The sequence below is a fragment of the Plasmodium cynomolgi genome, chromosome 14 (genome assembly GCF_000321355.1).
Source record: "Plasmodium cynomolgi strain B DNA, chromosome 14, whole genome shotgun sequence".
Taxonomy (NCBI): Eukaryota; Apicomplexa; class Aconoidasida; order Haemosporida; family Plasmodiidae; genus Plasmodium; species Plasmodium cynomolgi.
Genome location: NC_020407.1, coordinates 1,462,305 through 1,485,806, shown reverse-complemented (window position 1 = coordinate 1,485,806; position 23,502 = coordinate 1,462,305). Strand labels below are relative to the sequence as shown.

Here is a 23,502-nt window from a genome sequence, read left to right as displayed (position 1 = left end):
TACAAAATGGGATTGCTTAAAATGGCAATTTTAAGTTACCTAAGTGCAGACGCTGTTTCGCCAAGGGTTCAAAAAATAGTGGGCATGCTGAAACGCAGCGAACCTTCCATGATGCGTAGGCACGTGATATCATTTTTTTTTTTTTTCCAAGTTTTAAAAAATGTCCCGAACTTATGCTCACTATTTTGACCGTAAAAAACGAATTTGTCAATTTATACTATTACGTTAAGTTCGAATTTTTTTTTTTTCACTTGGGAACAAATTAAAAAGTGCAAAAATAGATCAAATGGGACAGCAAATTTGTTATGCGGCAAAAATGTGCGCAAGGGAACTTACGCATGTAGCGGTATTATGTTAAAGGGGCGGAGTATGTATGACAAAATGGTGGTCAGCTACTCCACTGAAATGCACTACGCACGAAACGAGAGAGGCGTGGCCTCCACAGCCCCTACACACAAGGGACTGACATGTGTATATCTGCACGAGTGCACAAAAAGGGGTGTATTATCTGAATGGGTGTCCAAAAAGCGCGGAGGTCGCGCCCTTTGCGCATCATTTTGGAGATCTCCCAACTGTTACAAAGAGGCGTTTCCAACATGGCGGAATAAACCCTACCTTGTGTTCTTCACCTTTCCGTTTCAAGTTAAAATGGAGGAACGTCTTTTTTTTTTCCCTCCTAATTGGGATATTTTTTCCCCACTGGAGAGGGCACATATCTATATAAGTGTACTAACATGCTTGTCAACATTTACGAAGGAACAGACTGTTCCCCATTTGGGTACTCCTCCCAAATGACGTATCAAATATTCTCCATGTTATTCATCAGTTTCCTTTTTTTCGATTCGGTCACTTGGTTTTTTTTCTCCTTCTCATAGGTAGCTTTTCTTTTGGCTTGTTCTGACGTAATGCACTTTTGTTTCTTACTCCCATGATTGTTGTTAACCCCCTCCTCTTTTAGTTTGTCAAATTCGTTCACATTTTGATCAAAAATAAAATCATCGGCAAAATCGATGATAAGATGCCTCCCATACAAATGGGTATGTTGTAATGACTCAATCGCTGTGAGGCATTCATTTTTTGACATAAACTCAACAAATGCATATCCTCTACTTCTGTTATATGCATTTTTGGGTATTCTGACACTTTTGATATTTCCAAATGCAGAAAATAATTTTCTTAATTCTTCTTTCGTCACTTGAAAAGCTAAATTTTTTACTAGCAACTTTTTGGTAATTTTTTTTTCCTTAACTACCTCTTTTTCTTCATTATTTTTATTATTTTTTTTTTTAACTCTGTTACGAGAAAGACTCAACTCCAGCACGTGCCCATCCAGAGTTGTTGCTGTCAACTTTTTGATGGCCTCAACAGCTAACTCTTTGCTTTTAAATTCAACAAAACCGTATCCCTGAGACATCAGTTTCTGTTCTGTCTCTTTTCCCTTTTCTTGATTCTTCTTCGATATGGCCTTCTTACTCTTCACAATATTGCAGGTTATAAATCCTTCCAATTTTTCGAACAACTTTTTTAGGTCCTCTTCCTTGGTATTGAAGTTCAGATTCTTGATATAGATGCTGGCGTGCGTAATTTCCTCATCACTGGACTCGCTTTCGCTATGGTGTTGTTCCTTCTTCGGGGCCGCTTCGTGTTCAGATTTTTTGACTGCTTCTTTGGCGGGTATTTCTCCACCGTTCGTCTTCCCCTTGCTATCGCTTCCTACGCCATCCTGGTCTCCCTTCCTCTCGAACAGGTTCATTGGGGCCCACTCCAAATAGAGGGGCAGCTTCTTATACCGTATGTACGAGTTCGATATGAAGGCCTTCTTGGCGTTTTCCGCTTTCTCGAACTGCAGTATGGCTATATTGTTATAGGGGGAAAAACTAACTTTGCTTAAAACACCATACTTCTTAAAAAGGCTTATTACTTCCTTTTGGTTTGTTTGAATGGACAAATTTTTTACTATTATGGTGTCATCACTGCGTTTGTACTTGACGACGTGGTTCGCACGGCTGGGCTCCTCTCCGGGGGGGTTATCTCCTTCCGCTTTTCCGTCCGCTTTTCCGTCCGCTTTATCGTCCGCTTTACCGTCCGCTTTTCCGTCCGCTTTTCCGTCCGCTTTTCCGTCCGCTTTTCCGTCCGCTTTTCCGTCTGCTTTATCGTCCGCTTTACCGTCCGCTTTACCGTCCGCTTTTCCACTCGGTTCTCCCCCCTCGTCCCTCTTCCTATATATCTGCTCGAAAGCCTCCAAGTAAATCCCCTCCTTCTTTATCCACTCCTTCATTTTGTTAATTATGTACGTCTCCGTGAGCGAAACATTAACGGCAATGTTCCTGTCCTTTATGTTTAGTATGGAATGGGGGCTGCATTTATTTTCTTTGCAGAAACTGTGAATGCTCGAGTTTATGTCTGTGTAGAGAATATTCCAAATATTTTCATTTTGGCAGTTCCTCTTTTTTTGAATTTCCAATATTTTCTTATACGATGTTTTCGAATCATGAGATAATTTAATCAACACATTATTTTTTCCTTTCTCTGTATATTCGTAGTCTCCAAATTTTTCCTTGGCATATTTAACACTTAACACTTTACCCCTAAAAATGGCATGGTTTAAGAAATTTTTGGCTCTCTCACAAGCGCTGGGGAACATAAAATTGACGAAGGCGTATACCTTTACATTTGTAAGGTCGCTGTTGAGGATAGACTCGTTTCTGCTACTTCCGTTTTTTTTTTTGCAATCTGTGGTCTCCCCATAGCCTATTTCTCTGTCATCCCTTTTCACCACATCGCTGTCAGCTTCATCCAAATTTTTTTTTTTCTTCTTCTTTTGCTTTTCTCTATCTTTTTCGTTTGCAAATGAGTCGTGATTTTCCTTCAACAGTTTTATAAAAAAGTCGTCACTCGATTTGTTGTTTTTTTTCTCATTCAAATTTAGGACTACTGCTCCTTTTTTTACGTTCTTAAACACCTTCACATCGACGACGGGTCCAAACCGTTCGCACAGGTTCTTTACGTCCTGTTCGTTTACGGGGGGCATGTTAAAGATGATAATTTTCCCGGTGTTCATATTTTCACAATCATCCTCCTCGTCCACGCCATTGTCCGCTTTTTTTTTCCCTTCCTTTTCGTCGCTTGACAGATTGCTCGCTGTGCTCATTTCGTCCTCGAATAGGCGGTTCTTTTGCGCGCCTTGATCGTTCTGGTCATTTTTGTCGTTCCGGGCATCTTTTTCGTTTCGGGCATTTTTGTCACTTTCCTCCCTTTTGGAGATTTTTTTCAGCCAATCTAGGGCTTTTTCCTCCTCGGCCTCTTCCTTTTCTGCGCCACTTTGTGCGCCATCGCCTGTATCAGCATGAGCATCATCATCCCTGTTGCCTTCCTCATCTATGTCCCGCTTAGCACCATTTGTGCGTGCCTTCTCCGCTGGCTCCAACCGTTCGCTGGGGGGTTCCCCACTCTGGGGGTTATCCCCTTCCATTTTGGTCTTCTTCTTTTCCGCCTTTTTTTCCGCTTTCTCCTCCTTCTTCTTTTCCATTTTTTCTTCCTTCTTCTTTTCCTTCATCTTCTGCTTCTTCTCCTCCTCCACCACTCCCTGCGCCGGTTGGTCATCTAAAAATATGATGTGGCTCCTGGTGGTGCTCATCCCCGCTTTGGTCTTCTTGATGGGAATCGTTTTGTTGACAAAATTTTCGCTTTTCACAATTTGCACAGACTTGTCTTTCTTCATTTTTTGTATCTCTCCTATACGTTTAAAGGCATACGAAGTGCCATTTCTGCTCTGCTGTGCATTTTTGGAAATAAGGGGAGAAAAAGCATCCTCAATGACAATTTTGCTAGTATTAATGTAGGTGTTATTAAAAGATTTTTTAAAATTTTCACAATCTGTATTGTTAATAAAACCTATGAAGCAAATTTTTCTGGACTCAAAAAATTCTTTATTCTTGACAAGTTTTTTTCTCTTCATAATTTTTATATCTGTTATTTTAAATTCATAATTTCCTTTCATTTTAAAAAAGTGTTTTTTTAAATCCATTTCGTTCATATATTTTGGGACATTTTTTATGATCAATCTTGTTTTATCAAAGTTCGATTCATTTTGGAAGGGTCTACTGTTGCAGTTGCTGTCGGCTGTATCGACGTTGTTGATGTTGGTCCCCGCGTATCCCATCATTGTGACGTGCTGTGGGGTAAAAACTTGCCTAAGTAGAGTCTCCACGTTAGCACAAAATATGTACTAAAAATCCATATGGGGAATATATTTACGCGTTCTTTCAGTTTAGGGTTATATTTAAATCTTTTTCAGAAATGTCCCACTGGGTTAGTCCATTCCTACATTGGGGCGTACTCACGATTTGTGCGATGTACAACTTCGAATGGGTACTTTATTTGACTTTCCTTCGTCAGCTATGCTTCATTCGGAATTTTCATCCTTTTTTCTCCTCTTCGCAGAAAAACTGATACGCTGGGTGGTACATACGCAAAATTTGCTGACTAAGGAGTATAGCCTTCTTTTTAACAAAATAGGCCCCCCTCTTCCCAAATTGGTTCATGCCCAAATGGGTCTTCACTCAAACTTCAAATTGGTGTTGGTACACGTATATATCATCCCTGACTTGGGAAAAATATGCCCTATTGGAATTGCTTGCAAACATATGCAATGCACAATGAGTTAATTATACGAGAAAAAAAAAAAAAAAAAAAGTACAAAATGGGGTTAAATTTACATAGCAATATGCTAAAAAAAATTAACGTCCCCTAATATGCTACATCGAATCCTTTTTCCCTTTCACAAAATTGCGCGGAACTTTTTGGTTTCTTAAAAATTGAGAAGCTTGCAAAGTTGTACATGTGGTAATCCTATGGGGGGAAAATTGAACCGCTTGAATTTTTTTTTTTTTTTTTTTGCCACGTTAAGGGCATATGTTATTTTATGTAACAACGTGATGGATTTGTTCGAAATAAGTTTCACGTAAATTATAAATCGCCTTCTTCGCTTCCACTTTTTTCATCTCACAAATGAGTATCCCTTATTGGAAAAGCATAAATATGTCACTGTAGGAATAAGGGTCTTAATGCAAGCGCGATTTGACTGAACAAATTTTGTGGTTGTACAGGAAATGATAAAATAAGCGAAAATGAACAGGTGCAGTTTCCCGTCCTTCTTCTTTTTTCCCCTCATCCCTTATGCACGAAAAATGATCAAATGGGAATAACCGCATTGTAGTAGCAGAAGTGCACCAAAAAATATGCCATTTTTGTTACGCATATATGGGAGGAAAAGTAGCCACATGGTGACGGAAAAGTTGCCCCTTTTTTTTTTTTTTTTTTATTTTCACATAAATGTATAGTAGTGTATGCATTATATCCCCATAAGTGAAAAAAAAAATTAACGAATGGTTTGCAAAGACTGGCTAAGGTAGGTTCTTTAAAATCCCCATTTTTCAGCGCAACGTCCGATCAATCTTTCGTAATTTATCCATGTGTTGACTCATTTTTCGTTTTTACGAATTTGTCACATTGCGATGGCTACAACATCGTTCCTGCGTAGCGATGAGTCTACCCCATTTGCGTGCACAATTCGGACATCCTGTACTTAGCGCGTTCAGTGCGTTGGTCCACATTTATTCAGTGATTCATTTATGTGTGAGCGTATCTATTCACTCGTCCGCTCGTCCGCTCGTCTGCCCGTCTGCCCGTCCGCCCGTCCGCCCGTCCATTTACCCACCTGCTTCTCTTCAACCTTTTCTAACAAATGGACGCTCAAAATGCGGGACAACGTGGACGTGACAAGTCTGCTGGAAAAATGCACTCTGAATTTTCTTACATCGCTGTTGGACAAAAAGAAACAAAAAAAAGTTTTGTCAAAAGGAAAAATTCTTGAAATGACAAGACTGTTCTGCATCATCGAAATCGTTTCGAAAAACTTAAAGGATAATATGCATTCCACATTGAGACAAATATTTTACACAAACCCAAAGTTGTTCATGTCTCAAAAGGTTTCTAATGTAACCGTTGGAAAATTAACAAAAATTATAAAAATTCCGAGAGAGTTGCTAAACATTTATAATTCCCCCAAAGGAATAATCAGAGGAAATCTTTTCCTCCGGGAAAAAAATTCAAGTGAATATAAAATCGCACAACGATGTTTTTATGTTCCATCACTCTCGTCTACACAGATGGCACGTTATAAGTGTTCATGTACATGTGCACATGGTCGGAGAGCAGTCTTCAACTAACGCGCTTCCAACTCGTTTTCGCTTTAGGCCCATGGGTTGACTGCATGAGTATTTTTGAAGTCCGTAAAAGGGAACATGCCACACGACCGTTGAATATGGCCATACGAACAAAACACACACAAACGCATGTCTACACATATAGTCACGCAGTTAATTAGTGACAAGCTTACTTCCCATGTTACATGTCGCTCAACGCATTATATACAGTTGCTCATTTTTCACTTCATCAATTTTGAATGCACATTTTATGCTATGTTTTACCCCTGCTGTAGCGTATGGTTTATGCTCATTTTCGCATGCGCAACGGCATCCCCTCTTTCACACCTTTTTCAGACGAGAGGGCATTTAATATGCCCCTTTGGAGTCTCCGATATAGAAATTTCGCCTGATGTGAAATACGTCCTAATAGTGGAAAAGGAGACGATTTTTTTTAGGCTACTTCAATCGGATTTCATTTCGAATTATGGACCCTGCATTATGATTACGGCCAGAGGGTTCCCAGGTTGGCACTCTCTGGGATAACACCGAGGGGGTGCACAGACATGTGAGAAACGCCTGTGGTGTACGTGCCTAGGCACATATGAGTGCATATATATATGTATATATATGTACACACCCTTCCGCATTACCCCTCTTTTACAGACCTTAACACCCGGCAACTACTCTACGAAATCCGTAGATGCAACAAAGCCTTGAAGATTTTCTGCCTCACCGATTACGATGCTTATGGTTATTTCTAGGTGGATGCGTAGAGAGATGGGCGCGCGGACACTGTCATTTCGCTCCTCTTCGCATCGTTTCGCCGTAAGTACTGCAACGCATACGTTGATTCAGGCGCGAACATTTTTTCTTTGTCCTCATGAAGGTCTAAGCATAGCATTCACCTATACCTCGAAGATGGAGTCAAAAGTTTACTGTTAAGCAAAATGTTGAAAAAAAGAAAAAAAAAAAAAAAAAGGAGTATTTTTTTTTTTTTTTGCAAAGATGCCAGGCAACACATTCCTTTTCCCCATCATCCCATTCTTCATAAATATAGACGTAGACGACGTATCTATTGATAATTTATGCTGGCTGAATTTGTTCCCCCCGGAAGAAGGGCTTCAAAAACAAGTTTTAAAAGATATTGATATAAGTAAACTGACCTTAAGGGACATCCGCATGTTGGACAAGTAGGGATTTGCATAAGTTGTATCTTCTGTCATACATGGGGCGAGCGCATAGACTGACATCGGTGGAAAGTAGCAACGAGTTATGCAGAATGGGTGTTTCTATTTTTTATTTTCCCCTTTTCCCCTATACTCCCTTGTAGCTTTTGCGAGACAGTAAAAAGTAGCCGCAAATTCCGCTCCTCTGAAATTATCGCGTGGACGTAAGGGGGCAAAAAATGAAAAAAAAACATGCACGTGATCAGACCCAACTGGGGAGGGTTGCAAAATGCTCTTCCTATGGATATCCCCCATTGCATTTCTCCTTTTCTCGCTTTTTTTCCTCTTGAAGGGAACACGCTAACCACATGAAAACATCCGGCGTCAAATATGAAGTAGATGCAATCCAAGATATTGAGAAACATTTGAGCATAAGAATTGGGGAACACCTTTGAGTGTGGCGATGACAAGCATTGACCCCCCGTAGGATGCAGTTTGATGAGCACGAGGGGATTCTCAGTACACGCGTATATGCACATCCATGTTTCCACCGTTTTGCTTCATTTTTCTGATTTCTTTCCCACAAAAGGGTATACATAAAAGCGCGTCATTCGTTGGTTACGTAACACACTGTTTGGGGTCTGCCAAATTGGGTTCCCACTATTTGTGTCCTCGCGGTAATAACCACCCCGCTGACTCACACAAACACGCCACATCTACAACTTTGAACTGATCACCGCACAAGTGCGCACGTGTATCCTTCCAAGTGTCAAAAAGAATGATAAAAAAAAAAAAAAAAATTAAAAAAACAAAGTCATAGTTACACGCATATGCAGTGACACGGCTATGCCCCCGCGCATGCAGCAAAAGCAGCCAACCGATAAATTAAGAAACGAAATATGCTCTTGAAAAATTGAAGCATAGAAAAATATGGATGGCACGAATTCCCAAAAAAAGGGGGCCCCAATACATTATATAAAATGTCAACCCCCCCCATTATGATTACTTCCTATACGTTGAACTCTCCAGAAAAGATTGATCTTCCATCTCAGCAAAGGTTTCAAATGCCTCTCAACAGTGGTCTTCACCATATGAACCAAATCAAGATAGTGCTGTGGCAATCTACTGGGCAGAAAAAAGTGAAATGACAGATAGGCGTAAGTACACATACCGGCTTAGCTACGCGCATGTATATTTACCCACACGGGGGTGCACGACGTATCGGAAAGAAGGAACACAGGAACTCATGTAAAAAACTAAAAGGAGGGTATACACATAACTGCGGAAGGAAGGATACTCCCTTTTTTTTTTTTTTCAATTCACTTGCGGTTTATACTATGTTGAAAAACTGCTTCGAAAACTTAGTCAGATTTTCTCACCAGTGCGTAAGACATTGTTGCAAAAATAAAAATGAAGACTAAGAAAAAGATTTTCCTTTGCCACGAACGCAGTTTGTATGGGACCCCACAGAGGTAGCATTTTGAGTGGCTTTTATTTCCCCTTTTTAAAATCCCATTTTAACTTTATATTAAAGAAGCAAATAAGCACAAAGCGCAGAAGGTACTTTAAAATTCGAAAACATCAGAAAAAAAAATACAAAAAAAAAAGAATGGGTCTGTCTACCATTCCTTGGATCCCAACGAAAGAGAAAGTGAGGACGTATAAACTGCCTCGGCAAAGCAGACTTATAAATAAAAGATTCATGCGGGATAAGAAGGGTGGCCGCAGGTATCGTTTGAAGAAACAGCGGTGAGCGGAGGTGGCTCCTCGGTGGATGCACCGCGGGGGGTGGATGATTATTTGTTTTGCTTATCTTTCTTTGAGTTAGCGGCGCATAGTTTTGTCCTTCCCCGTTTCATATTTTATTTCGTTTTTTTTTTTGTGCAAGCAACTTAGTAAGGAAGGAGATTTCCTTTTTTCCGTGTCCAACGAAGAAACATAAAATGGTGGTTCATCCACGCTTGTTTTTCTATAGCGCGCCGGGCCCACCGTGTTGCTGCGGCTTTTTCCGTTTCTAACTCGTTTTTAATTCGGCACTGCGTAGCGGCAGGTTGAAGTTTCTACGCGGTTTCTACGCGGTTTCTCTGCTGCTTATATGCGGCTTTTCTGCGGTTTCTCTGCTGCTTCTGTGCGGCTTCTACGCGGTTTCTCTACTGCTTCCGCTCCGCTTTTCCACCACTTCTCCGCCGCTCCTCACCCATGAGACACATTTTAATAGTCAAATTAAACTTAAAAAACAATGTTGCAGAGTTGCGTCTAATAAGATTTGTGGAAAATCTACTGCGATGTAAAAGACATTGATAAAAAAAAAAAATAAAATAAAATAATGAGTGACAACTTTAATTATAAACAGGTGAAGGAATAAAACAAAATTATTTCAGAGGGGGGTGCGTACGTGCAAAGAGGGAAATGGGCGGGAAAAGGCTAATGCGAAATCGCATCGGCGAAATGCAAAAGCGGTGACTCAAATGCGACGACGCAAAAATGCAGGGAAGAAAAAAAGAAAATTAAAAGGGCGAGTGCAAATGCGAATGCAAATGCAAAAAAAGTCATAAAAAAAACTTAACAAAACGTTTAAACAATGCAATTCATAACGAAAAGGGGAAGAAACGAATTTGTTCATTCATATATCTTTCGGATAAAATGAATAAACTGAAAACATAAATTCGTACAAATATGCACAATTGATTATTCCATGTGTACAGAAGTACATACAATTTTGTGTTTAATTAGTAAGGCATATAAAATGGGGGCATTTCCCCCCGGGTTTCGTTGAAGGATGCCATGTTGGCGGTGTGTATTTGGTTTTTCCATTGAGGTCCAAACAGAATGCTGCATTTCTTATTACATTATTTTCGTTTAGCTTGTGACGCGATGTGATCATAGCATTGACATGATCTTCTCACTGGGCCTGGGGAATTTCCTTTCCGCCGTTTTTCCGCGGGAGGGGCATACTGGCGCAGCACATGTATATGCCAAAGTGGAGTATCCCCCAGTTCACACTTTTCTTTAACAGCTAAAGGGGCCCCGTAGTGCATACTGAAAAAGGTACACTTGCACGCGCATGCCACGAACTGGAGGCTTACCTATAACAGTATGTGCCTGCACCCTACTTTGCCGCCTTCTTGGCTAATATCTGTGCCCTGAGAGTCTTCATTCTGAGGATAACTTCCTCCAGCGTTCTTGTCTTTATCTCAGAGGCCACTAACTGGAGCCTCTCCTTTTTCGGTAAAGACGCAGGGTGCTTCATCAGCGCTTGTTCCAACAAATGCTGCTCCTGATGTGTCCATGGCCGCTTCACCTCCGCGTGGCCATTTAAATTATTCGTCAAATTATTCGTCAAATTATTCGTCAAATTATTCGTCAAATTATCTGTCGACTTATTTCTCGACTTATTTGTTAAGTTATCTTTTTCCTCGGCTGTCATTTTTACATCTCTCTTATCTAAATTGTCATCGATTTTTTTCATCACTCCTTTATTTTGATTTTTAAAATTATCAAAAGGAGTTTCTTCAAAGTTTCTGCTTAAATTTTTTAATGTTTCATTTTCGAACATTTCTTTCGTCTTCTTTATAACTTCTTTCACACTTTTGGTTTTTATAAAATTGGAAATCAGGTCCCATCTGTTTTTAGTCCCTCCTGGGTAGGACTTCAATGCCTTCGCAAGTAGGGAGACTTCCTGGGCTGTCCACTTCCCGCAAGTGTTACTAGATTCGTCATTCTTCTTTTTGTCATTTTCGGAAAGGTGACCACTTCTCTGTTCATTCATTAGCTTTACATTTTCGCTGACCTGTTGATGCACAGGAGAGTGGCTACTATTCATGGCTCCCCCTTCTGTTACTCGTGCATCCCTTTCGGCTTTGTTCTTTGTGCTCGTGGCTTCCTCCGAGTTCTTTTTTTGTTCCTTTTCCATAACACGGGTAAATTCGTTAATGTATTTTTTAAATATCAGAATTAATAACTCGATTTCTTTGTCCCCCAGCTCTATGTTCTTCAGGTGGCCTATAAACCCGGTGGTTCTGTTTCCCCCACCGTCGTTGCTGTTCTGTGTTTGACTGGCCGTTTGGCCCACCACTTGGTTGACCGTTTGGCTAGCCACCTGCTTGCGCGTCATGCTGCTCGCTGTGCTACACGTCGTACTGCTCATGGTGTTATTTCGCATGCCCATATTTTCGGAGGGGCTCCTCTTGGAATCATCGCTATCAGGCATTTTTGGCTCTCCTGAATTCACCCCATTGGGTACCTTCTCCGCATTTACTAATTTGTTCTCATTCTGTTCGTCTTCTCGTTTGTTACCAGTGGGGTGCACTTCCACTCGTGGGCTACTCTCCCCTGTTTCGATTTTGCTGTGATGCGCATGGCTAACTTCACAAGGGGGGCTTTCAAAGGAGGTGCTGCTATTCATCACTTGGTTTTGCTTGCCCTTCTCTACGAGAAAGTTATCCTTATGATCGTTGTTGCTGGTCCTAGCGATATGTCCATTTAACGTGTTTTTATCCTCCTTCTTGGTCGTATAATCTGTGTCATATGTGCAACCCGCGGAGTAGTTGGATGGGCCCGCTTTGCCGCATTCGAGGGGGTCCTTCCTCACTGTGTTATTTAAGTCCTGCTTGGAAATTCCGTTTGTCCCTACCAAGTTAGTGGACACATGTTCATAAACACCATTGGTGTTAATTAGGGCACTGCTATCACTATTGCCGTGTGCAATGTGTGTAGAATTTTTGCCCCCTTGTAACTGCTTACTAACTTGGGTATCGTTGGAGGCACTCGGTTTTTCTACAGAAGGAGGATTCCCCTTGTGCAGGTTAAAATTGAGAAACACATAAATGTCATCTATAAATTCACACAAGGTTTCAAACGGCATAAGGGATAATTTTTCCTGTACCAAATCGGAGTCTACATGTTTTGATAACTTCGTTAGGCACAGCGATTTAATATGATGTCTCCAAATTTTGACAGCTGCTTTGTTGTCCTTATTTTTTTTATCATTGCTTTGTTGATTGGGGGGACTCTCCTTTTCCATTTCGTTCATGGTCGCATCTGTTTTTTTCTGTTTCTCCAAAATGGACAATTCTTTTTTCTTTTGTTTCTCCAATTTGAGTCTCTTATTTTCTGCAATAATTCTTGGGTCGTTATTGTAGGCTAAATCTACCAATTTGATAATTCTTAAATTTTCCGCCTTGGAAGCCTTTTTCTGGATTTTTTTATTTTCTCTTTCCATCCATCTCCTCTCTTCTCGACACTCCGCTTCCTCATAGTTATACTCATTTTGATAGGAGAAATCTCTCCAATTGATAAAATTATACCAAAAATCGTAAAAATATTTTACATTTTTTATATCTGTATGTTCATCTCCTATATCCGGCACTGGTTTTTTAGCTGACCACTTGGCATTTCTCTTAAAAACTGGTCTGAGGAATTCATAAAAGTCCGGGGCCTCCTCCAGCTCGGTTAGTGTTGGAATGTATTCATCAAATGGGATGGAACTGTCATACTGTTTTCGAAGTGTCTTGTCTGACAAGACGGCATAGGAGTCTTGAATTTTTAGGAACATGGTTTTTTTTTCTTCTGGCGTTAATTTTTCTATGTTGTATTTCTCCATGTAATACATGAAGTCCTTTTTGGTCTCATGGCTATCATGTTGCCCTTTTGCCTTAGCATTATCATCGTTTCTGTTACCGTCTTTTCCCTTCTCCCTTTCCTTCTTCCTCTTTCTTTCCTTTTCCTTTTGATTTAAAAAGCTCGTTCCTTTATTCTTATCAGGATGAAATAACAATATAAGTTTTTTGTACGATGCTTTTATGGTCTCTAAATCATCTGCCTCCTCTACACTTAAAACCTCATACACATTTATGTTATTGTTTATGCATTTTTTCACTAAATTGGAGCTCTTCTTATTGTTTGCCTTTTCCTGTTTCTTCTTATTGCTACTGTCCATGTTGTTCGGATCATCATAGTCATCATCGTAATTTTTGTCTCTGTTATTTTTCTTGGACTTCTCTTTGTTGTAGTCGCTACCCTGGTCCCCCTCACTGTGAGGTTCCTCTTCCCCCTCATTCTTTACTTTAAGTTCATTCAAGTAATCTATTTTTTCTTTATAAAGAAATAGCTCCTCTATCGGGATGTGTCTACCTTCCTTTGCCTTTTTCTTTTTCCCTTTTAACATAGCAATTTCGTACTTTACATAAAACATAAACCCCGCTGGCTCGATCTTTTTCTTTCTTATACTTACGCCATGATGGGTGGAGACGTAAGGTAGCCTGCTAAGTTGGCTAGCGTAATCTTCTTCATTTTTCGCGTTAATGTCTTGTAGGCAAAACTGTTCTTCTTCGCTCTGTGTGCACGCATTTTTTGGTAATATGTCTTTCATTTTGTTCGTTCGGGGGCGGTAACCAACAGGTAGAATATGATATGGGGAGTGATGAATGGGTTTGGTGAGTGGACTATCGGAAAGTATTGGAACACAGCTCGTTGGACGGCTTCTCTGTTGGGCAGCTTCTCTGTTGGACGGCTTCTCTGTTAAACTGCTGGGTGTACAAACTGGTGCTCAAATTGCTAGCGAGGAACTGACTGCCACGCGGGGGCTTATAAATTCTTTTAAATTATAAGTGATCAACCCAGGATCGCTCGCCGCGCGTGGGCATACATACATACACCTGCCAACATACATACATGTGCGCATACATGCATACATACACTTGCGCAAATGCGACGAGCTACACGCGCCTGGCGTCAACACAGGTCTGTTCATTTGTAGTGCTCCCCTTTTCCCATAAACAGTTGTTCACATGTACGTGCACACAAAAATCCCCCTATTCTCCCTCTTACCCCAGAAGGCCAACTTTCACCGATTTAAATGAAAACGTAGGGTCGCGAACAGAAGGGCCAGGCGTCTTCAATTCTTTCATACCGATTTTGAGTGTCAAAATGCAGGCCATCCGCGAAGCTCGCTCACAATTACGGAAACACGTGTTCGCGCGCATGTACGTGCACATATATGTATATATATTTATTTATATATTTATACATTTATATAGATGTGCTTATTTATATTTGTGCACACGCACCTGCGCCATGCATGTCAGCATATGCAAATGCGCGCGTGGGGGCTGCCGCTCGAGCGTACATAAAATTTTCCCTTCATCTGTGCATCAAAAAGGAAGTGTTCTGTAGGGGAGGCAGCATAACTACGAGGGCGCGCACGGATAATAGGCATACGTGTATATATAAATATATATGTGTATATGTATACATACGATACATATGTCCGTACGTACGCACGTATGTGCTTGCGATTGGCTGTAGACTGCTAAATGACGCTTGCGCGGGGACGGGAGATTCGATTCACGCGCATAAATTGAAAGGGCACATGTTACTCAGTTATTATATGCATAGTTATAAAATTACAAAGAAAAAAAAAAAAAATTGCTGAAGGGTTAATCCCTCTCTTATTTTTCAAATTAAAAAATTTATAAAGAAAAAGAAATCCCACTGAGGTATACGTAACCCACGCATGCATGTACGAATGGGAGGTACGTCATTATTGCTTGCATAATATATTTCCATGTGAGAAACTGTTCACTTGAAAATTGCGAAAGGTGACTGAATAAACCTCATTGTAAAGGGAAAGAATTAAATAGCGTGAAGTTGAAAGAAGGGCGAAAAAAGCGTTCGTACTCACGAACAAGTAGTACATGTATGTATATATATGTACATATGTACATGCGTGTTTTTTACACGTATGATCCTTAAAAGGCTTTTTTCCTCTCGCGTGAAAAGAAAATGGATTAAAGAGCAAGTGAACGTCATGCGACATGACAGAATGGGGGAAGTGAACCATATACAAGCGCAGTTTTTTTTCTTATTTTCTTTTCTATACTTTCTCTTTATTTTTTTCCTTTTTTCGTTTAACATATGAACATTTTAAATGGTGGCGAGCCAGAGAAGGGCTAATCGTTTTACAATTTGCCCCCATCCTTCTTCCAGCCCCTAAATGCGTATACAAATAATGTAACGCGTCGCGTCGGCCATATGTAAAAAATTAATATAGTGAGTGTATGCATAAATATGGAAGAATCCACTTGCACTTGATTTCTTTTTTTGCCATTTCTTTTTTTTTTCCAGTCGCTGTTTTTAATTTGCGCTTATGAGGAGAAGCATTTGCCAGCAGGGAGTTATATATTTGCCTTTCCTTTCTCTACATGTTCATTTTTGACTTTGCGCGGATTTTCTGGTTTTTCCTCAATAGCAGCTTCTCCATCGTTGTATTTTATTTGTTTATTTTCCCCTCATTTTTTGCATCGATTTTATGTAAATAAAAATTGTTCCCATTAAAATTGCGAGTTGTATGTTTGCATAATTTGATATGGGTTAAAAATAAAAAAAAAAAAAAAAACGAATGAACAGACGGAAAATTTTACGTTTTTCCAGCAGCACATAAGTGATTGTTTGAAAAAATGCACATTTCACAAAATTAAATAATCGAATGAAGAAGTGTGGCAGTATGTGTAGTCCGCTCGTGCACTACATATATCCAAACGAATGGAAAAAGAAAAAGGAGGCAAACTGGAGGAACATGATTAAATCGTCGTTTACACAAAATGTGGAGATTTTTTTCCACATTTTCCATTTTAATCGAAATGCATATTGAATAATTTGTGTAGTATGTCGCTTTCTTATAATTTTATTTTATACAGCTTTTACATGGGGAAAAGTTCAAAGACGTTATATCTCCCCCCCCCCCCCCCACTGGATTTTTACTAAACATGATGAGAGTTCTACATATGTATACACCTGGGCGCAGTGATAAAAGAAATATGCACACAACAGGGTAAATTATTACCTTTACAATTTAACCAAGTGGAACTACGCCCCTTAGGATACATTATGGGAGATGCCTTTTTCTTTTTGATACGAAAAGATCTCCATATTTATGTCATTTGTTCCTTTGGACGGACACATTAGTGCCTTCCCCAAACGATGAACGTGCACCACGCGGAGACACAGTTTTAACTATGTTCATGTAAATGATAAAGGGACGGGGGAAAAAAAAAAGGAGTTCTAAAAATTGGCATGTAACAGTTACTTTCGTTTTTGTCGTATCCTTCCCCTTCGCTTTGGTCATCTCTACGTCGAGGGAGTTCTTCGCCAGGTTTTGAAAAAAGGTGGGCACATATTTTATCAAGTGAGGGAATGTTCCTAATGGAATGGAACTTCTGCGGCCAACTTCTGCAACGCCAAAAAAAGTTGTAATCATCCCATTTTCGAGGGCATAAAAACAAAATATGCCTCTTTGTGGATATAAAATATGTATAACTTTTTTTTTTTTTCCTTTCTTCCGCTCAATTTTACTTCTCCTTTCTGCTTGGTACCGATTATGCATTACAAATTGTTTTGCTAAACAGTGTGTATGTGCTCGCTAACCTTTGAGGAGGACCTATATTTTGCCCCCATTTTTGTTGCAGATTCTTTTACAAATGGGTTACATATGCATTCTTAAAATTTTTAAACATAAAAGTCCTAGGTAACTCTACACGTGAACATGATGAACCTTTCCCTCGTTACACCCGAAATAAATTATATGTATATAGGGTTAGGCAGCGTTTGTCCCCATTTCTTGCCGCGTCGCAGAGCCTTTTTAATTTTGTAATTTTAACTAAACCGTTAAGGGAAACTACTATGCAGTTATGAACTATTTAGAACTTATTTTATTAAAAAGGATATAACTTTAATTTAATTGCAAACAAGAATAAGCAAATAATCTGTGTGCTAAAAATAAAAAGAAACGAATTTTTTTCATCAGAGTAAATTTCTATATCAATAACGTTTCATTACCACAACTTTTTATTTAATATGTAATTTATTTTCTCATGTACTCTATTATAAAAGCTTTCCGAACACGCTTTATTTTTAACAATCCTCTTTTTTTTTTGGCTACTCCGGGAATCGAACCCGGGACCTCTTGCACCCGAAGCAAGAATCATACCACTAGATCAAGTAGCCTAACAAGCTAATATATACAAAGGAAGGCAAAGTAGCATAACATAAAGGTTCCCAAAAACCCAAAGGTTTCTAAGCCAAAGTTTGAGCGTTCCTTCTTTCCTTATCAATTATGCAATTCGGGAGGGGGTAAAATAACGTAATCTACATGTGAGTGCATATTTATATGACAAAATAATGACCGATTCGATGGAATGGCACCACTTTAATTTCTCAAATAGCAACATTTAGCTGTATGTCCCGGGTATATTTCCCCTCTACATGAAATTTTTAAAACTGTTCCTCTACTCTCTAGCATCTACCTAACTTCTCATCACCTAGATGGCGCAGACTTAAGGAGAAATCAATTTTTTTTTTTTTTTATCTATGTTGTGCACGTAGGGGAGAAGCTATTTTTTACTTATGAGTTAATTAACTAGTGTGACAAACAAGGAAAATTTTCGGACGGTGAATCGTTTTTTCGTTTTCAGTGAACACGCGAAATGCAACCTTTTCGTTGTAGTCCATATATGTGTATACGCGGATGGGGATGCATAACTGGGGAAACACGTGTGTGTGCATGTACGTATCAGAAAGAAGGATACATGTACGACACGGAAATGCACAAAAAAAAAAAAAGTAGCCTAACTATGAAGGGACGAAATTGCAAAATTAACAAAGTGGAGTAAAGAAGCTCCACCTTGACAACATTATTTTGAGGCCATTTTTTCCCCCTTTTTTAAAAGCAATAACAAGTGGGCGATGAATCCTCGATGTGGCGAAACTTGGATTGTCCGATGAGACGCACATCGGGGGCATTCTGCACAAATATGTTTAAGCGTATGTACGCATAGGACTCAGTGGTGAGGGCTAAAAAAATGGCTAGTCCGTTGCGTAACTATGGGGGGCAAGATTATGCTACTAAAAAAAAGTACAAAGTGGTTACAAAGTGGTTACAAGTTGGTCACAAGGTTAGTCACAAAGTGACCGAAAAATGGCCACAAAATGGTGCGATAGATTAACATTGGTGATGGGGGAATGACACCCTACCTCTCACCCGCGTAGGGACAACTCGCTTCGGGCGCGACACCCTGCCACTATCGCTAGCGAGTACTTGTCTGGCTTAAAAAAGGCAAGCTTCGTATTAATCAGAGTGCCCCTTATCTGACAGGTGTTAGAAGCTTTAGAACAGTCCGTAAAATTATTCCTCGTCTTTGAGAAGTTCGTGTGAAATTCGAGGGAAAAACCAAATACCAAGGAGTTATTTTTTGGACAAGCAAAACTAAGCGACGTATCATTTTCTTCATGCTGATCTGAATTTACATGACCCATATTTTTTACCTTACTAAACGTTTGAATATTTTCTAATCCATTCGTAGATTTATCCACACAAGCAATATATATCATGCTTTGTTTAATTTTGCTGTTTTGTAACACCGCAGAGCAGCTCGTTTGGCCGGTTCGACATGGATATATATCCACCTTGTTCGCAGAGGATGAACCTTTGCCTTTCATTAGAGCAAACCCAAAGAGGATAACTAAATTGCCAGGACACGATGCAGTTATTTTGGGGGATTCCCCTTGCTGGACAACTTGTGTTATAAAATCCAATGGTTTTTCACAGCATAATCCCCATATTCTTATATCTGAATATTTTTTGCCAAAGCCATTACCACTGCAGGATTCTTTCATCTGTTCACAGCTAGCCATACCGTTAGTGCTGCTTAGGTCTTTATTTTTATAAAAATTTAAATTTAGGGAAAAGCCCATGAGGAGGCTACTTCCCAATGGACATGTTAATAATCCTGGAGGAGGACCCGCATACAATTTTTGGGTGCATTTTTCAAGATATTCACCTATGGATAATACCACATGGCTATATTTTTCATGGTCAAATATTTGAACCCCATAAGTGAGGCCATAAAAAGTTAAGGCGTCTTTATACGCTTGTATCATGTTAGGATCGTCCATGAAAAAACTGAAGGGTAACAACTTGGTCCTTATAGGCATGGAATTCTTTTTAATAGAATTAACCCATTTTTCAAAGAAGGTTGAATTTTCTATATTTAGTCCTGGGTTCCCTCCAAGAATGGATACATCCTTTGAGGTTCTAAATTTGCTCACCAGTTTTTGTATCTTCTTGCTCGAAGCTGCAGATAACCCCATTTTGTGAAAGTACAAATTAAAAAATGTTTTTATGCTTATATTATTATCTTTCAATTTATTGTATTCATCCTTTTCCATATTCATTTTTATGATTATTTTTCCCCCCAAATATATTTCATGGGCTACATGCGTACCATGAAGCTTGAAAAAAATCATCCACTTATTCACATTTTCTTCACATTGGGGAGTATGTATCTTGTTGATGTAATACTCGTACGAACATTGACTATCTTCTTTCAGCCCATCAAATGTTGGGGGTAGTTTCTTCAAGGCGTTTTTAAAATTGTCTGTGAACCTCCAACTCGTCGTAGTTGGTATTCCAGTATAATAACGTAGACAATAAATTTTCATCATAAATATGACATTATTTTGCACCTTTAATTTTTTTACCGCATTTTTATATTCTGCTGATGCGGAAAAGGAGTATGGGAAAATGGATGGGGTGCTGACCTTAACATCGGACAGTAATTCCATTTTGTATTGCTCTAAATTTTGTATTTCTTCTACATTTTTGGATTGGCTACACGAGTGCTCAGGGATTACCCACGGGGTCAGTTTTGGCTTGTGCTCCTCTATGGTGTAGTCCCCCATGAATGTTGGCTCCCTGTATTGGGGGCCTCCTCCACGGATACCGCTACCATAAGGAGAGGTAGTACCATTCGCGCCGCCACTTCTATCCTTATTCATGCGCATATCTTCTATATTTATTTGAAGCACGGGTCCCCTGAACCCCGGGTCGACGTTTATCGTGGGATCACCTTCTGGGTTCCCCATAATGATGTCGTAACCTAACCCCAGGTACTTTAACGACAAATCGATATCTGGGTTGTGTCCCCTATCATACGCCGTGTGGTTCTCTCCATCATTAGGATTATTTGTTGGCACATTATTTCTATTTTCTTTAATTTGTGTGCCGCCACCATGTGGTTGCGTATTGGTTATGTTTCCCGTTTCACCCATTAGAGCGTCTCTTAAGTCGAAATCTTTGTGTTGTTCATCCCTCCTCTCTGAATTTATCCGCTTCAAATCTTCAATTTCGTTTTTGATGAAAAAATTATCGCTTCCAAGGCTGTACGGATTTTTGAAAATGCCTATTAGGTTATCTTCCCCCAGTTTGGAATTTACAAAATTGTTACTTCCTTTCTCACCATTGTCTCTTTCTCCTTCCTTGATCGTATATTTTGCAAAATTTTCATCTGAATTGTTGTGCATCGATTCCTGCCTTTCCAGATTCTTCATGATCCCCCTCTCGTTGTTCATCTCTCCATTTTGTTTGGCAACTTCGCTGCCGATCTTTATTGGGAATTTTATCTGGATGAATTTTTCCTTTTCGAAGTAGTTTCCTCCAGAGTAGCCAATGTTATCGTTATACGAAGGGAGCATTACCATGTTATCTTCTCCATTTTTAGGCTGTTTATTTGGGGGTAGTTCATTTCGCTTGGAGTTGCCATGTATTTTGATTTGTTTTTCTTCCCGCTTTGGATTTTTCTTCAAGTTGGAGGGAGAAACGGTGTCTGTCTCAAAATGGCTAAAGCTTTGAAGATCACTCTGTTCCGTGTAAACATTTTTTTTTTCCTCTTTGGGATAACCTTCTGCTAGACCATATGACAGGTTCTGCTTATTAGGTTTCCTCGTGAGGTCCACCAGGTTGGAGTTATAATTATGCTTATTTATGATGGCAACTTGCCCCACTTTTTCTCTCCCACTGGGAATTTTTTTACAGCTTCGTCCATCCCTTTGCAAGTTACACAATTTGTAATTTTTTTCATTTTTTTTCATGGCGTGTCCCGCTGCGCGATGCGCTTTTATAAGCATAAAACTGGAACACGTGTCTCCACTGCATTTCGCGGGTTCATTTTTTTCGTGCGATTTTGTTGATCGCTCCTGATTTACGACATTTTGACCATATCGGCCATTTCGCCTCAGTGCATACCTGTTGAAGCAACCATATAAAGGATTGCCTACAAAGATGTCGTTGCCATTTTGCAGTCTTTTACTTTTGCCCACCGAGTTCACGTCTGCAATGTATGACTTTTCTTCATTTAAAAAATCGTAGGAGTTAAAATTTTCTAAATTGTAATCGTCATAATTTTCGTGGATCGGCACATATCTGCTTATTTCGCACTTTACATTGTGTGTTGAAAAGTACACGAGGAGTAAATGAGCTAAAACACGTTCTACAGCTGTTCTCATTAATTACGCTTGTGCATGTATACGTATAAATGCTTGCGTTGCGCTGGATATTTGTTGCTTAAACGTCCATGCTTTTTTCCCCTATTTTTTTAGGCACATGTTTTATTGAAGAATGGCTCCAATTTTGAATGATACGGTTAAACAGTCAAAGACGCAAAAATTTTCGTGGCATTTAAAAAAAATATGCGTTCCGTTTTGCTCGCAAGAAAAGGCGCTTTTCACTAATGATAAAAAAAAAAAAAGTAAATCGCACTTTTTACCTCCGAGGAAAGCACACATGCAAGTTGAAGGGAAGGCTACACGTTTGACTTTTGACTCATCTCAAAACTGAGGAGGTATGCGTGTCCATTGTCCTGTGCAGCAGCTAAGACGAACATCTGCTTACATTTGTCTTATGTGAATTTAGCATGACATCTTCATTTAATATGAGAAAAAGGCACACTTATTTTGCTATCCATTTCGTGTGCTCACAAAAATTGTCGTTTTATGTATCTACATATTTCGCTTCTTTTTTTTTTTTTTTTAAACTCGGCAGACTTTTAGCTTTGCAAAGAAAAACAAGGGAAAATAAAAGCTTACCACAATTTTTTTTCATAAAATAATTTGTTTAAAAATTTGCTCATTATGTGTAAACATTATTTATCTTTATTTAACATTTTTTTTAATTTTCATAGAACATTACAATGAGGTTTTAACTTGCGGAAAATATTCCTACTCTTAAGCGAGTGCGGAAAAATACACAGGCCTTAGCTTAAGAAGAGATAACATTTTGCTTCTTAAAATAGCGAAATATTTCTTTCCATTTTTTTTCTTCATTGTGTACTGCATTTAAAGGAAATTACGGTCAACGTTTCGCTCATCCAGGTTAACCATTTTGAGCGCCAGATTGACTGCACTGATTTGGCAAAATTCTCCTTTAGTAGTATAAGAGTGAATGGATGCGGGTTTCCTACTACGTTCGTTGCGCTCGTGCACATTAAACTGTGCAAAGTTGAGGAAACGGCAATTTCGGACAAATTACATTGGTGAACAAGTGTGATATACAGAGCAAGGGTCTTTCAACTTTTGACATGCCAGACTTTATGCACATTAGAAGGACCATCAACATGGGACGCAAAAAGCTTTCTCGCAAAACTTACGTCATGCTGAGGACAAAACATCACCTTTTTTTAATTGTAGACCTACAACAACGTTTCCATGAAAATAATGAGAAAATTTTAGATATTTCGTATGTGACCCCTTTTACTCCCGTCTTCTTACCAAATGATGATCACATGCGAAAAATTACATTACATAAAGACATTTTTAAAATTTTAACGAATTCGAAAGAGTCACAGTTTGTGAAGCTATCTGGCGAAAGTATAACGCTGTTTTTTTTTTAACACACACATGGTTAGTTAAGGAATAGCTGTGAGTGTGGGGTAAAAAAAAAAGTCACATACATGTACTTGCGTAAGAGCTTATATGTATGCATATACACATGCCAAAAGGTTGTGCGGAAAAAAAAATTGTTCACACAGTTAAAAGCTAGTATTAAGCCTTGTCTGGACCCCCAATTATGGCTAGTGGTCTTGATCACGAATATGTGGCAAAAATCTGATTTAATTTATCTTAATCAAATGAATGGTGAGCACCTCAATAAAAACAGACACAATATGTGCACAACCATGGTTAACAAATTATTGCAACATTGACTATATATTTTTTTTTTTTTTACGTCATGCGAAAACGACTGTTTTATTGCCACATGACCAAAAAAAAAAAACCCTAAAACGACAATCATAAGGAAA

At 39.2% G+C, this 23,502-nt stretch overlaps 5 protein-coding genes and 1 non-coding gene across 6 annotated transcripts; 2 read left to right on the top strand and 4 right to left on the bottom strand.

Moving 5' to 3' along the window:
- Positions 1-799: 799 nt before the first annotated feature.
- PCYB_144350 (RNA binding protein) lies at positions 800-4,165 on the bottom strand (the record flags this gene model as incomplete). The annotated part of the gene is made up of 1 exon (XM_004224906.1): positions 800-4,165. The coding sequence occupies one exon, from the start codon at positions 4,163-4,165 to the stop codon at positions 800-802; it is 3,366 nt and encodes a 1,121-aa protein (XP_004224954.1).
- A 1,238-nt stretch (positions 4,166-5,403) lies between these two features.
- Positions 5,404-7,151, top strand: PCYB_144340 (type IIB DNA topoisomerase; the record flags this gene model as incomplete). The annotated part of the gene is made up of 6 exons (XM_004224905.1): positions 5,404-5,673; positions 5,753-6,114; positions 6,258-6,289; positions 6,564-6,732; positions 6,873-6,959; positions 7,096-7,151. The coding sequence occupies exons 2-6, from the start codon at positions 5,760-5,762 to the stop codon at positions 7,149-7,151; spliced, it is 699 nt and encodes a 232-aa protein (XP_004224953.1). The 5' UTR covers positions 5,404-5,673; positions 5,753-5,759.
- Positions 7,152-8,826: 1,675 nt separating this feature from the next.
- On the top strand, positions 8,827-9,126 carry PCYB_144330 (hypothetical protein; the record flags this gene model as incomplete). The annotated part of the gene is made up of 1 exon (XM_004224904.1): positions 8,827-9,126. A coding segment is annotated over exon 1 (294 nt), but the record flags the coding sequence as incomplete, so codon positions are not given.
- A 1,358-nt stretch (positions 9,127-10,484) lies between these two features.
- On the bottom strand, positions 10,485-13,745 carry PCYB_144320 (DNA-binding chaperone; the record flags this gene model as incomplete). Its single annotated transcript, XM_004224903.1, has 2 exons — positions 10,485-11,165; positions 11,217-13,745. The coding sequence occupies 2 exons, from the start codon at positions 13,743-13,745 to the stop codon at positions 10,485-10,487; spliced, it is 3,210 nt and encodes a 1,069-aa protein (XP_004224951.1).
- Positions 13,746-17,305: 3,560 nt separating this feature from the next.
- PCYB_144315 lies at positions 17,306-17,377 on the bottom strand. The gene has a single exon. It is a non-coding gene; the product is annotated as a tRNA-Pro (tRNA).
- Positions 17,378-18,406: 1,029 nt separating this feature from the next.
- On the bottom strand, positions 18,407-21,712 carry PCYB_144310 (MAC/Perforin domain containing protein; the record flags this gene model as incomplete). Its single annotated transcript, XM_004224902.1, has 2 exons — positions 18,407-21,452; positions 21,552-21,712. 2 exons carry the CDS (start codon positions 21,710-21,712, stop codon positions 18,407-18,409), a joined length of 3,207 nt encoding a protein of 1,068 aa, XP_004224950.1.
- Positions 21,713-23,502: the final 1,790 nt, after the last annotated feature.